Below are 14,898 nucleotides of genomic sequence, written 5' to 3' on the forward strand. Positions count from 1 at the left end.
TTTACATCATTGCAGACTAATCTGTTCAGTTCTTTTGTGGTCCTGATGAGATACCAGCTGCTAGAAAGTGCTAAACCATGACTCTTTTTCCAGGCATATATTACTATAGCAGGATCCTTTCACTCTCTGCCACCCACAACTTTGCTAAATCAGTACACCCAGGAGGTGGAGCCTAGAAATTCCCAGAAAACCCATTTTAGAAATAGATAATCCATCCAGATCTGGTTCTGAGGACTTCTCCCATCTCAAAAATTGTGGTAAGATTTTCTTTGCAGTAGAGGGCAAAATTTACTATGCTGTTTGGGGAACAGGGGAATACCAAGAAGATTGTTATGGAGTAAAGTTAAACTGCATTTAATTGTCCTCAAAATAGAGAGCTAGCTTTTGGATAACCCAAATCATTGCTAAATGAAGGTAAGCAATTTAATAGAATTAAAGTGCAATGTGCAGTCTGATATGTTTTGAGTGACTCATCTGGGCCTGCACTTCAAATGGCAAACTCATGAGATCATGCTTCTGTTTCACAAGCTCACACAGCTTTTTCTGTTGTTAGTACTTGGTACAGTATTTGCTTCTCATTCAGATTTATGGGTCTCAACATTCTGCAGCAGGTGTGCAGAATGGGGCATCATATCCATGGGCAAAGATTTTTGCTATTTTTATTGCTATTATATTATATGAAGATTTTTGCTATTTTTCCCTGGCTTTTGAAAGAAGGGCATTTCAGAAGTTAGCACCTTAAATATGTTGACATGCTTTGACATTTGTCTTTTATATATGAGTGTAGAACATAGCTGATAGGTGGTATGAGTTCCAGGGTTGTCAATTTTTGAAACACATTGTGACAACATTGAAATTCCTCTTGGGAGCAGGAGATATGTGAGTGGTCTGTAAGACCTCTGCCCTTTTAGTTGCTTTAGGGACATATGGGCTGAGAATCCCAGTTAGATCAGCGAAGCTACTTTAAAGCTGAATCTTACTTCTCAAGAGTCAGTAAGTGAACAACTTATTTTAGTATTACTGTTTTCCCATCAAAAAGTTGTGCAGGTTACTAGCTTCGTCTTATAGAAACCTTATATTTTTTTCACCTTTCCTACCAACAAATTAACCATAAAGGTTAGTCTTTAACTTTATTTTCAAAACTAGGACCTCCTTTCATATAGCAAGTACTTTTTCAGTCTCACCTCCTGGAATGACCCACTTTTAAGAAAAGAAAGCTTTTGCCAATGCCAAGGATAGTAGAGGCCCTTAAATATTGCTTATCCATTTTTATTTTTGCTTTGGCTTGTATTAAAAAGATATTTTTAGGTTAGGGTTGTATTGTCTTAGATAAAAGTTGCATGAGGGAGGCTGTTTCATTACACAGTGCATGATCAACCTGTATTTATTGATGCAGAAATTCTCAGCAAAAAACATTGTGGCTGGACTTTAAAAAGTGACTGCATAGTTGTAGATCTAGTAACAATACTTGGAGTTATTCAAGGTAAGATAATGACATGTGCAACCAAATCTCATACTATCGGGTGTACATTGCAAGCGTCAAGAATTGTCCAACTTCCAACTGGCTAAGGATCTGCTGCTGGAGGCATTATACCAGATTAACTGTACCAGCAGCCTGATCTGGTATAGCTATATCTATTTAAGAAAAGGGGTAGGTCCCGGAAAGATGGACCTGAACCATTTAAAAAAAAAAGTGTATTCCCCCAAAGCTAGCCACATGGTATGATGAATCCCTCAGAAAACAAACAGCGAGATTTGATACCACCCTCCCACTGCCCACTTTATACAGAGTCTTGATATTGAATATCACATCACAAAATGCCCTCATAAACTGCATAACTAAGGAGTTCTATATTCTTCTTCCTTTTAATTACACAATGTTCCTTTCTTTTCATGTTATAAGAGAGATTTTAAAAAGAGGAACTGGCCGCTTTCTTTATGGTGTTCATAATTTTGAATACCTTCACTTAGTGCTCCTATTGCTCTTCTGTTTTACAAGCTAAATAATCCAACCTTTGCAGTCTTTTATTTTATACATCACTGTTTTTCATGTTGTTAGTTTGTTGTTTGAGAGGCATTTTGTCCTTTTATTTATTTTAATGCTCTTTTCAAGGCTGGGAAGTGACTGGCTGGGATGACTAGAAAAGCTGGTTCTTACATGAAAGATCTGAAATTAATGGCTTGTCTGTGTACCTTAGAGGTCCAAATAGGATAATCACGTCATTCAAGTGGAATGAATCAGAACGGCAGGAACAAAATTTTTTAAAAGGCAACTTATCCTTGAAGATTTGGATGTTGAAATTCATTAACACAGCATATATTTTTGCACAGTTCCATCACATTTCTTGAAAGTTCCTTGAAATGTTCTGTCCTTAGGAGTTGGCAAGCAGAATCTGTTGACAGTGGATGTAATTGCACTCAGACCAGCCCACCTTATCCAGAGGCATGTTGTGGCGATTCGTTACGTGGCCATATGTTTGCAGTTCAGGCAGGTCAATACAGTTCTGGTAAAGTGCAGCCTCCACCCCTAAAGGTAAGAAGAGAAAACACTATACTCTTGAAGACGGGCAAATGCCTAGCGCACTGTGCATTACTGGCACTAGCTGAACTTGTGTCATTTGGTCAGAAAATAAAATCAGAGCTGCATCAAGAACCCTGACCTATTGTTGTCTGCAATGCTGAAAATCATACTCTATATTGAGTTGTTAAACTTACTCTTTTTAGTTACTTTTGGGGGAAAACTGCGTGTTGTCTCTTAATTTTACTTCCTATAATGGGATACTTGTCCAGTTTCTTGTTGAACAGAATCACTTTGTCAGCTCGTAAGGTAAAATATTTTTGCTCCTGCATAATGAGTGAGTATAGACTTACACTCAGTAACTGTGTTTCCTAGAAGTGTTTTGGAGAAGGCCATTCCCAAATGCAAATACTCATACCAATGTCGCATTCGTGGAAGATTTTTAAAATGTAAAAACTGAAAGGTTAAGTTTGTTACCTTACTTTCACCGTGTTAAAATAAACGTAGCTGGTTTTCAGACCAAATTTGGTGTGTTGAAGGCTGTACGTCATTTAAATCAGCTTCTGGAAACTCACAGAAAGTCAATGGAACTACATCTATTTACACGTGCTGAGAAACTTGTCCTGTCAGAGTGTGGTGCACCATTCAGTGTCACATTGTGGTTGGGTAATACAGAACAGTTAAGTGAGCCATCTAAAAGTTTGGAGGCTTGGTTCAAAACTTATATGTTCAGAATCTCCAAATGCTTTGATTTTTTCTGTGATATCCTCAAAGTCTCCGGGTTCCTCGTGATTGACTCCTCTCCCTACCTTTGTACTGACTTAGTGGCGGGGCTGCTCCCTTCCCGAGAATCAGCACAGTTTTCTGAAAAGTGATTTAGTTCTCTCCATCCATTGAGGTAAGAGCTTAGGCAGCTGTCCAGTCCAGCAGATTTGGTGATGTGGCTACAGAATGCTACATGTTAATCTCTTTATGGTTTAAGGCCCAGCAGAAAGGCTGTTAGCACTTGCAAACCAGTCCCACTATTTTGAATTGTGTGGTTTTAGAATTATGGTTTCTTAAATGAGAGATGATTCATGCACTGGACATATTAATTACAACTAGATCATAACTAACAAGTTTTTCTGCTTTTGTTGTAGAAGAGGTCAGTGGAGTAAAAGTACTGTTTTTGGCTGTGATTCTAGGTGGATAAAGAAACTAACACAGAAGATCTCTTCCCAGAAGAAGTCGCTATTCTTCCAAAAGAGAGAACCTGCCGAAGGCCCCGTGGTTCTGCTTTTGTTCGTAGTAGCACTATTGTTCGATCACAGACCTTCTCACCTGGAGCACGAAGTCAGTATGTTTGCAGAGTGAGTAGAAATTGTTTGTGGTTTTACGTTCAGAAGCAGAAAGTGTATTAAAGTGTGCTTTTTCAATACTTACATAATATTTACACGATTTAGGATTTATATTTTTTTTTAATGTTCAGCCAAAAATTCTACACTGCATTAAATTATCATCACTGGAAAGAGTTCACTGATAGGAACCTATTTCTCTATAAAATACTAAGAATTAAATGATAGAATAGTCTTTTGGAGTCTTATGCTAGATACTGCTGACTTCCATAACATAACTTTTCTTTGTTTTTTGTCTGTTTGGTGTCTAACATCGTGGAGTTCTGATCCTTGTTCAGAATTCCTTCTTGCTACCATAATACAAATAATAACTCACATAGCAGCCACTTGACACGCCTTGAAAATGCATTGTTATCGCATTCTGCAAGAGGCTCAGATAAAATTGCTGCACGTTTCTATCCAAAGTGAAGGACTATGTAATGCTAGATACTATTTTAATATATACTGTTTAAAGCAGACACCTCACTGAATCTGAAAAGCTAGTAATTTAGTGACATTGGTGTAAGTGGGGGAATAGTCCCACTGTTGTGAGGAACTTTCCTGGCTCATACACCACCCTGATGGAATTGGTGAGCAAAAGGTCTGAGTCCTCACTCCCACTCCCTTTATACAGAGGCCTGCCTTATCTCCCCTTCCACTCTCCTGTGCGGCAGAGTCCCATAACCCCAACAAGGCCGGGGCAAGGTTTCCTGGGGGGCTCGACCCCCCCAACCTTGTTGTGCTCACTTAGGACCGGGGATAGAGTGCCCCACACCGGGGTGCTCTCTCTGCACTGGGTGCTTCCCTGACCCTCTGGTCATTGCATATAGTTCAAAGCAAATACGATTTATTAAATAGCAACTAATTAAAAAAAATTAGGGAAAATATGGGAAAGGTTAAAGGAAAACTTATAACCCTACCCTGTGAGTATGGGGGAACCACAAATAGCTGTCCCTGGAATGTCCAGGAAGTTCAGTCTGTTCCTCACATGTCCAAGGCCGCCTTCCCAGGCCGTGGCTGTGCTGTGGTGATACACTCGCTCTGGGGGTGGCCACACGCCCTCAGGCTCTAGGTGGCAGGACCCTTCTTCCCAGCGTTGCCCCCGTCGGGGTTACAATCCCCTCCCAAGTCCAGCCTGCAAGGCCTCTTGGCCACGGGCGTCTCCCTGCGCTGGGCCCCCTGCCCAGGGTCCCCCCTCACTCTCCCCCCTCACTCTCCCCAGCTGCTCACCGCACCCGGCTCCGGGCTGCTCCACTTGCAGCTCCACTCTGCCTCAGCACGGCTGCTGCTCTGCCTCCCAGCTCTGCTCTCCGGGCTGCTTCTCTGGATCTCTCTGGCTCTGGCTGCTGCTCTTTCCTTGCCTCCAACCCACTCTGCTCCTGGAAGCTCACACCGAGGGACAGGACCCTGGACTCCCAACTCCCTCATTGGCTGGCCTGCCCTGTCAATCAGACTGACCTGGAGCATTGGCCCTGGGGATTGTCTGTCTCAGGGTCTTGATTTCTCATTGGCCCTTTCTTTTGATACTGGGAGAGGGCCAAAAAAACCCACTAACTTTCAGTAAGGGGCCAACAGTCCCCTTACATTGGCATGGATCACTGTTCATGTCGCGCTCGCTGTCAGTACCCAGCTTTGGCTGGGAAAGCTAATGATCTAACCAGCTCTCAAGGTTCCTTCCCCACTCTGAACTCTAGGGTACAGATGTGGGGACCTGCATGAAAACCTCCTAAGCTTATCTTTACCAACTTAGGTTAAAACTTCCCCAAGGTACAAACTATTTTACCCTTTGCCCTTGGACTTCCACTGCCACAACCAAACTTTATCTGGGTTCCTGAGAAAACGTAGTTTGGAAACGTCTTCCCCCCCCCAAAATCCTCCCAACCTTGCACCCCACTTCCTGGGGAAGGTTTGGTAAAAATCCTCACCAATTTGCATAGGTGACCACAGATCCAAACCCTTGGATCTTAGAACAATGAAAAAGTATTCAGTTTTCTTACAAGAAGACTTTTAATAGAAGTAAAAAAGAATCATCTCTGTAAAATCAGGATGGTAAATACCTTACAGGGTAATTAGATTCAAAACATAGAGAATCCCTCTAGGCAAAACCTTAAGTTACAAAAAAACACACAGAGAGGAATATTCATTCTATTCAGCACAGCTATTTTCTTAGCCATTTAAAGAAATCATCATCTAACACATACCTAGCTAGATTACTTACTAAGTTCTAAGACAACATTCCTGTTCTGTCCCCGGCAAAAGCATCACACAGACAGACACAGACCCTTTGTTTTTCTCCCTCCTCCCAGCTTTTGAAAGTATCTTGTCTCCTCATTGGTCATTTTGGTCAGGTGCCAGCGAGGTTACCTTTAGCTTCTTAACCCTTTACAGGTGAGAGGATTTTTCCTCTGGCCAGGAGGGATTTCAAAGGGGTTTACCCTTCCCTTTATATTTATGACACCAGCGGACCAAATTCAGTGATGAATCCTGGTCACATGCCACCTTCTTGCAAATACGCTAAGGAGATTGGCTTGTTATACACAACAATAAACACTTTTGATGGTAGATCACTGTTGCCAACCACAACAATCTGTTGGCAATTTAAAAAGAAACATAGTGAAGCACGTGCACCATCTTTTAACAAATAAACATTGTTCAGAAACTGCACAACAGAATTTTTTTAAAGTGAAGGCAAGTATGAATTTATGATGCAGTCTGAGAACTTTTGTCCATTAATGTAAGTAAATCCCAAGTGTCCTAGAAAAGTATTCTGTTGTCTAGCATTGTTTCCAATTAAAAGCTTGTAACATTTGTGATTCCAAAGCAACCATGAATAAATGTCCATTTATGTTTAATATCTTTTTTAATCAGCTGTATCGTAGTGACAGTGACAGTTCAACCCTGCCAAGGAAATCACCCTTCATCCGCAATACATTGGAAAGGCGTACTTTGCGCTATAAGCAGGTATACTACAGTATATGAGCATGTGGATTTTTCTCTGCTGAGACCTTTTTTACAAAGTGAAGCAGCAGTACTTTGACCTGGATTTCAAAGGTGTATTTAAGACAATTTTTATGAAGCATCTGATACTGTAATGTAATAAATTAATTGGGTTTTTTTTAGGAGAAGAGACAGATATTTGAGATACAGTCATAAACAACTGCAAAAACTTGCTTGTCACCTAATGACCAATTTAAATCAATTCTGATTATGGATTGGTTTAATTCTCCAGTGTGTTAAAATGCTATCGGTAAGACTGTGCTTGGCTGCATACCCACAAAGTGCGGTGAGACCAATTAGAAATCCCGGTCACAACCCTCTGTGGTCCACCTAGACTTTGGTCCTAGGTGTTCAGAAGTAAGCAAGGTTAAGTGCCCCTTTAGTCTCTTACCAGAGTAGGGGGGCAGGGAGTGTGCGGAGCCTTGTTTTCATCCCCCATACTTTCTGGCCAGTGCAGGTGTCGTAACTTATTGCTGGAAGAGATGAGTAGCAAATTGCTACCACCTTCAGAGCAAGGAGGAAGCTTGGAAGGAGTTTTTACTCAGGATGTGTCTCCTGAGTCACAATGCATTTTGAGTTTACTCCTGAGTGGTGTAGTTTGTACATCACCCTTTGCTGAAAGCTATTCCTGAAGTCATCATTTAACAGTAAGAATTTCATGATGGCAGCAGAAGGTATGTAAATAAGAACACTTGGTTCACAACCCTATGCATATTTATGGACTAAGACATCTTACTTGGAAAAGGTGGTTAGTTTTTTGAGACCAAAATTTGGATCTGCCATCAAACACGAATTGAAATAGTATACCTGAAATACAAAATATGTTTAGTCTTGTCACAGTGAGATTGGTACGTTATTTCCAAAACTTCCGTGCCAGAAGAGTTAAAGACATGCATGAAATGTCTGCCTGAATCAGCTAAGAATATATCAATATAACATGTTCTGAATAACATCTCTGTTGTGTGTTTTATTTGAATTATAATAATCCAGCAGTCCTGTAGATCTTCTTTGGCTGAGCTTATGGCAAGGACATCCCTAGACCTGGAGCTGGATCTCCAGGCATCCAGAACTAGACAGAGACAACTGAATGAGGAGATATGTGTTTTGAGAGAGTTGAAGCAACGTCTGGAAGATGCCCAACTCAGAGGGCAAACTGATCTTCCCCACTGGGTCCTTCGGGACGAACGATTCCGAAATTTGTTGAAGGAAGCAGAGAGACAGGTATGGTTTCTTGGGCTCTATGTTGGGCATACTCAGAACCCTTGATTAAAGCCTGCCTGATGGTAAGTATACCTTGGAAGTGCTGAAGTTAAATGAATGGACCTCTATAATGTTACATGATTTCAAATAAACAATTTCACCCCAGATGCCCTTGTTGTTACCCTCATGAAAACATCAGTTCATTGATCATTATTGAATACCACATTGGTGACAATTACTGGAGGATGGAACTGTTTAATGTGTCTGAGACATTAAAACTCTCCATCAAAAGTTTGATTTTTCTGGTATTTTTAAAAGCATTTTCTGATATTTCTGTAAGTTATAGATATTTAGTAGGGGAATCGCAATGCATTTTTCCCCACGTGGCCTCTGGATGAATATCCACTGATTTGATATTTTATCATAAATGAGTGTTCTGCATAATTTCCTCTTACTGTGTATGCATACTGTAATTCCCATTGATGGGAAAGGGAAGTGTACCAAAGCATGCTGGGGCAAACTACAAAAAATTGCCATTGGATTTTCAGTGCCCACATAGAGCACACATAATCTCTAGTTTATGGTCTCATTTGAAAGATCGAAATACAGTAAACTACGTGGAATTTAACACATCTTTCTCAGGAGCATTAGGGACGAAAACAGTCCTGTGGCTCTGGGGAGTCTAGCTATTTCAGACCTTGTGTTTGGCTGGTTTCACTGAGATGAAGTGGGAAAGCATATTATTTAAACAGATGTCTTCATTTCCATATGTTTCCAGCTATTCATTTTTAGTTTGGTTTTAATACTTTTCAGACAAGACAGACCAAATTTGAACATCACCAAGAACAAGTAGCTGAAAAAATGCTAAAGAAAGCATCCAAAGAAGTATACCTACTGCGTGGACAAAACCAGAAAGAGCCTATTCAGGTGCAGACTTTTAGGTAAGCAATAACATCTGTATTGAAAATAGCACATGTTTAATCTTTACCGGTCTCTGTTGGTTGTAATGTACTAATGTATTACTATAGTAGCTCCAAACCACCTAGCTTCACTGTGCAGTGTCCTATGTATCTATAACCTTTACTTATATATTGATGTGGGCCTGTCTTCATTAGAGTGCTTTTCTTTTGAGCAATTCATGGTACAAAGACTAAAAACCGAAGTGAAGAAGCGCTGTCACCCAACGTGCAAATAAAAAAATGCTGTAGTACAAAAAGAGAATGTCCAAATTTATGTACACACATTTTTAGGCTATAATTCTAATTCGGGCAGCTACTAACACCACCATATTCTTTGGGCTCCAAGCTAACATGGTTTAAGTTCTCCAAGGAACCAGTTGCATCCCTATATGCACAGTCGATTAGTTAATGTTCTATATGTACTCTAGTAAACAGCATTGTACCCATAACTGTTTGTTCTTACTATTCAAACCAAAGTCCTGTTTCCCAACTGCTCTTTCCAGAAATCTCTGTGCTTTGTATCCTTCTTCATCCCTTCCTCCTCTGCTTACAGTTCTTATGTCAAATATACAGTTTTAAACTTTGCTTACCAGTGACTTTGGTAAATATTAACATGCATTTCAGATGATGATTTTTCTGACTGTTAGTATTAAAATAGCTGTTTGTTTTGTATATTCATATGTGTACTCCATGTCATGAAGTGTTTAAGAGTAAATGCTTGCAATGCAATGACTGTGTAGGAAAACACAGCTAGTGTTTCATATTAGGCAGATGCTCACAGAACACTTTGGTTGTTAGAAACTCTTTTTATTGATTGTAATTATTGAAAAATTGTGCTATAATGGTAACAGGAAGGCTTAAATGAAAATTAAATGAATCAGGTCTTTAATTTCATTTTTCATTTGGGAGATGCTGTCAAAAATCCCTTTCTCCTAGGCTGACAGGCAGGACCTCAGGAGAGCAGAAATTGCAGGGTTGGTTTTTGATAGCTCTCTAATTCCTGTAATAATGAAGCCAACTTAAATCCTGCATATTGGGGAACACAAGGCAGGGAGGAAATAAATCAAATATACAGGCTGGTATGCAGAGATGAAACCATGGATAGTTTCTAATCACATTTAATCTGCTGTCTGTGGTGTTTGCTCAATAAAAAAGTGAAAAGAATAAGAATTTCCTTATTTTAGATATGAATGCATCCAGAAATAGTCTGTTACTTTCTGTATGTGTTGTCAGTAAAAACTGAAACAGTGCAGTTTTGTCCAGTGAAGAGGAACTATGCAAGGCTTAGCCGATGTGTAGAGCCTTGTGTGGTTCTGTGTACTCTGGGGCAGCTTTCATCCAAAAAGTAATAGTGTCTGTGGTTTATATTGTCGAGGAATTTGTCTGTATTCCCCATTTAGTTCAATCGTGTATAGCTAGTAGTGGATACTAGTTCTTTTTTTTTCTTCCAAAAGACTGATTCTATGATGCTGACCTCCTTTGCAAAGCACTGAGAGCTACTGATGAAAAGTGCTATATAAAGGGCTAGGTGGTATTTATTATTATTTATTTATTATAGCTATACAATATGAGCCCGGTTTACTATGTTTATAAACACCTCAATAAATATTTGATCTGAAGAATTTAATGAGCTAAATAAAGATTGAAACAAATTCAGTTTCTTGAAGTCTGTATATAAGCATTTGTTTGACTACTTTTTATCTCTATTTTTTCAATGACAGAGAGAAGATAGCATTTTTTACAAGACCAAGGATTAACATACCTCCTCTGCCAGCTGATGATGTGTAACAGGTTGCATTGTAAACATGAAGTATTTATCTGTCTGTTTTATTTTAATGAAATTATTAGACTAGCTAAATTTCTTTTAAAAAGTTTGTGCAAAATACTATTAATATACACCTTTTGTAAAAAATAAAAACGTAAAAAAAGTAAAAGTAAAAAATTATATAAATATATATACACACACACACACACACACACACACACATATATATATTTTATAATAGTGACTGCAACAAGGCTTGGTTTTTCCTTGTTGTGAAATTGACATCTCTGAAGACAACTTATTTTATAAAAGATCAGCTATCCTGTTAAGAGTGTGTACAGTTTTTATGCTGTTTTATTTGATTTAAAGGCTGGAAGACAGAAACAAAGTGAGTTCAGGCAAATTCACTGTATTGTAATTTATTTATAGCACATTTTTCCTTGAAGGAAAATACCTACTTTAAGATGTATTTTAAGACTGAAATTTTGTTCTTCAGTATTCGTCATACAGTAGAATGGAACCATTGAGCTGGTTTTGTTTCTGATACCTGAAATGAAAATACTATGTTCTAAATTTGTCACTTTTATCAGCTTTACTATCTGTATCCTATCATGTAAATTGTATTCTTTAGCACTGTCTGTGTTATAGCAAAATATTATCACCTGCAATGTTTTTAATACTGATTAAAAATGCCATTCAACATTGCAGAACTCATTTGCATGTTCTTACTGTGCACTAACAGATTGTTCTCATTTCAGTTGTGTTTAATGTATCTTTATATTTTTAATTAGATTTTCAATTTAAACGGGGGAAAGGAAAAGGGTGGCAGGTCTTTGTTTTGCTATGATTTAATAAAGATGGAAATGGGGGGGGAGGGGACTTCCCATATTAATAAAACCAGTAAAAGAATATAGCATCCGAGTAGTTTTAAAGATTGTGGCCCCATTCAGGAAGTACTTAAGTCCTATATTCTGGAAAGCATCCCTATTCAGAAGTGGGGTTAAACACATGCGCATAGCTTTTTAAGCAGGTGCTTTGAGTTAGGCACATGTGTAAGTTTTTGCTTTCCTGATGCTTTTCAGAAACAGGGCTTATAACTCTGGAAGAAATAGCTCACTTGGTTGGCAGCTGGGCCAACTACAACTTGGCCAGGAATGATTTTATTTGTTACCATTTGCTTTAACATAGGACTGTCACCCTAAATTCCCGACAATGCCAGTTTTGTGTCCTTGCATCTTGCAAGTATGTAAAAATGCTTCTTACTGAGCTACTATAGGCAGTTTCTAATATTTTCTAATGTGCATTACCTAAGGAGAAGGGCACCCCACACAAGACTTATTTAACCTAATGTTGGAACATCCAGTGTGAAAATCAAGGTCTCTCTCGGTTCAAGGGACATCGTCAGGACAGATTTGGCCCCAAATTTAGGTTTTGTAAAAAGCTAACAAAATTGCAAAATCTCTGACCAGTAGCTTGTTTTCATTTATTTTTAGAAACAAGTAAACATTCCCTGCGGTGTTAGGACTCATGTACTGTAGCATTATGTAAGAGTATGAGAACGTAAAAGTTAAACTGACTGGGTCTATTTTCATTGTCCAAGCTGTGGAAAGTAAGCAGAATATAAATAGCAAAAGTATGTTATATTAAAAACCCAAACAGATTAGTAATTGAACATTATTAGTAACACAGACATTTGTGTTTTTAAATTATATTCCTTTTTACCTGACATAGTGTTTGTAAGCTTCCTATTCATCCAGTTTGGCATGAAAAAAGAATATTTGGCTTTATCATACTAACTGCTTTCAAGCCTCTTTTCTTCACAGTGGTATTGGTAGCTGTAGATAAGGGTCTCAAGCCTGAATAAGAGAGATTCAAAAAATGAACAGAATATAAGCCAACAAAAATAAATACTTACTAAAATAAATAACTAAAAACCAATGTTTTAGTCTGTGTTGGGATGAAAGTCTGAGAACACCAACTCTTTAAGTGCTCATTACCTGAATGTCCCAGTGCGTGAGAGGAAATAGATCTGTCTCCTTTACAGTGATTGCCATTAAAAAGGCAGTATTTACCAACAGGTACGCACTGTGATATCTGAGATGTCACAGACTTGTCCTATACCTAGACTAGGAAATAACAGTGCGGTATCTAATGGCGAATGTTCCTGTTGTTGTTTTTTTTAATGGTACAGTATCACCAGAATGTTTTGAGAGTCCAAGATTGACTGCTGTAACGAGTACTCTTTTGATGTGGTAATCAGTTATAATATTCAGTATTCATCTCTCTTGTTTTTGTCACAGTTTTGTACAATTGTGTCATTTGTATTATTTGGAAAGTATTTCTTTTACAGAATAAAATAATTTACTATAAATACAAATAGAGCTTTGTTATGTCCCACAATATAAGATGTTTTTGAAATAATTACATATAAGTCATTATAATACCTTTACAAAGCAAGTTCGTGGGCTGTAGAGCATTATTTAGATGACATCACTATAATAAACTTTCATCTAATAGTTAAACCAATCAGTCCAGAAAGGTTACCCTGAAGGCTTGAAATGGATCCAGAGTGCCATGTATGGGAATAAAGTCCTGAAGCCTTAGCACTAATACCTCCCCTTGAAAACAAGCTCTCATCTGCATCAGAGGGTCACGGTTAAGATCTTTTCTGGGCTTATTTGCTACTTTTGTATTATGATGAGCAATTTCTCTGAAGAGAAAAGGCTGTTCAAAATTTCCTTGCTAAGGTTTAATTTGTGCTCTGCAGACAGCGTCATCATACTACTTACTACTACTTTTACTTCTTTAACAACTTATTGAGCATCATAGTTCCTAGATGGAAATCACTTCAAACAGAAGTAAGATTTACAGGATAAGTTAATTTTTGCGTTCCATTCCTAGCTTGACAGACCTATTACTAAGCCACACTAGGACATTTTCTTCGGAAGAATATGCATTCAATTTGAAAATGAATATACAATACACATGGAGATCACTATGCTGCAGAAGCGTGGGGACCTGATTGTATCTGTGTAACCATGGGCAGCATAAGCTCAGAGGGGATTTATAGCACTGGACGTACGCTGTTCTCAGTTCACTGTTTACAAGGCATTATGGGTATAATAGAACTAGACTATTTTTAACCTGTCTACTGGAAATAGCCTTTGGAAGTTTTAGCCGTCACTCATTGCTGCCATTAAGATCAACAACAAAGTTAAAGGGGATATGTTGGAACTGCAACATGGTATGAGAACAAAGTTTTATGTATCTCTTTTACTCAAACAGTGGTAAATATATTGCAAGATGATCGTTCAAGGTAAGTGTTAAATAACGATGACAAGGTTCTTCTAAGGCTTAGATGATTATGTATGTTGTTAACTATAGGTCCTGTTGAGGATAATAAAATTCCAAATTTTATCCCAGGGAAGAACACTATGTTCCTTACGAATCCAGTATACTTTTTAAGTGTAGAGGAGCCCCACAAGTAGAAGACTGGAGAGATTTTAAAAGGTTCCAGTTACGGGGAGAAGGTTTAAAATACTCAAGAACTTTTGGTCTAGGGAAAACAAAACTATCCCCTACCGCACCCCCAAAAGGAAAAAACATTATGTATACAGTACTACTGCTTTTTCACCATTCAATATCAGACTATAAATTGAGCAGATTATTTAAAGCTTTTACAGGATATTTTAGCTGCATGTGTGTTTGTAACCTACAGAAACATCTAGCTGGTAGAATTTTATTTTTTATGGTGAATTAGTTATTTTGCCCCTTAAATCCTTCAGCATATTAGTAATGAGCCCATCATACTAAAAATACACATCAAGGATGTGATAGGCAGAGAATAAAACTTTGGGATGAGTTCAGTGAGACTAATACAGAAGAAGGGAAGAATCAGACCATTAATGTAGAAGCTTCTCTATACACAGAGAGCCATTTGGTGTATGCTCATTTGATTGGAGCCATCCACTCCCTTGCTTATGGCCAGGGTTATGGTACTAGGATTATTTTGTATGTAATAGGATGTTCCTCAGCTGTGGCCCATAAGGAGCTGATGGGTCACATGGTACCTGCTCTCCTTATTTT

The 14,898-nt window shown here is 38.5% G+C and overlaps 1 protein-coding gene across 1 annotated transcript in view; it reads left to right on the forward strand.

The window, feature by feature from the left end:
- Positions 1–13,155, forward strand: part of WWC3 (WWC family member 3) — a 171,655-nt gene extending 158,500 nt beyond the window's left edge. The window contains exons 18-23 of the mRNA XM_073354676.2: positions 2,377–2,533; positions 3,703–3,867; positions 6,760–6,852; positions 7,879–8,109; positions 8,902–9,029; positions 10,769–13,155. Coding sequence (XP_073210777.1) covers positions 2,377–2,533; positions 3,703–3,867; positions 6,760–6,852; positions 7,879–8,109; positions 8,902–9,029; positions 10,769–10,835 — 841 coding nt within the window. The 3' untranslated portion in view covers positions 10,836–13,155. The remainder of the gene's footprint in view (positions 1–2,376; positions 2,534–3,702; positions 3,868–6,759; positions 6,853–7,878; positions 8,110–8,901; positions 9,030–10,768) is intronic.
- Positions 13,156–14,898: the final 1,743 nt, after the last annotated feature.

The sequence above is a fragment of the Lepidochelys kempii genome, chromosome 1, assembly GCF_965140285.1.
Source record: "Lepidochelys kempii isolate rLepKem1 chromosome 1, rLepKem1.hap1, whole genome shotgun sequence".
Lineage (NCBI taxonomy): Eukaryota > Metazoa > Chordata > Testudines > Cheloniidae > Lepidochelys > Lepidochelys kempii.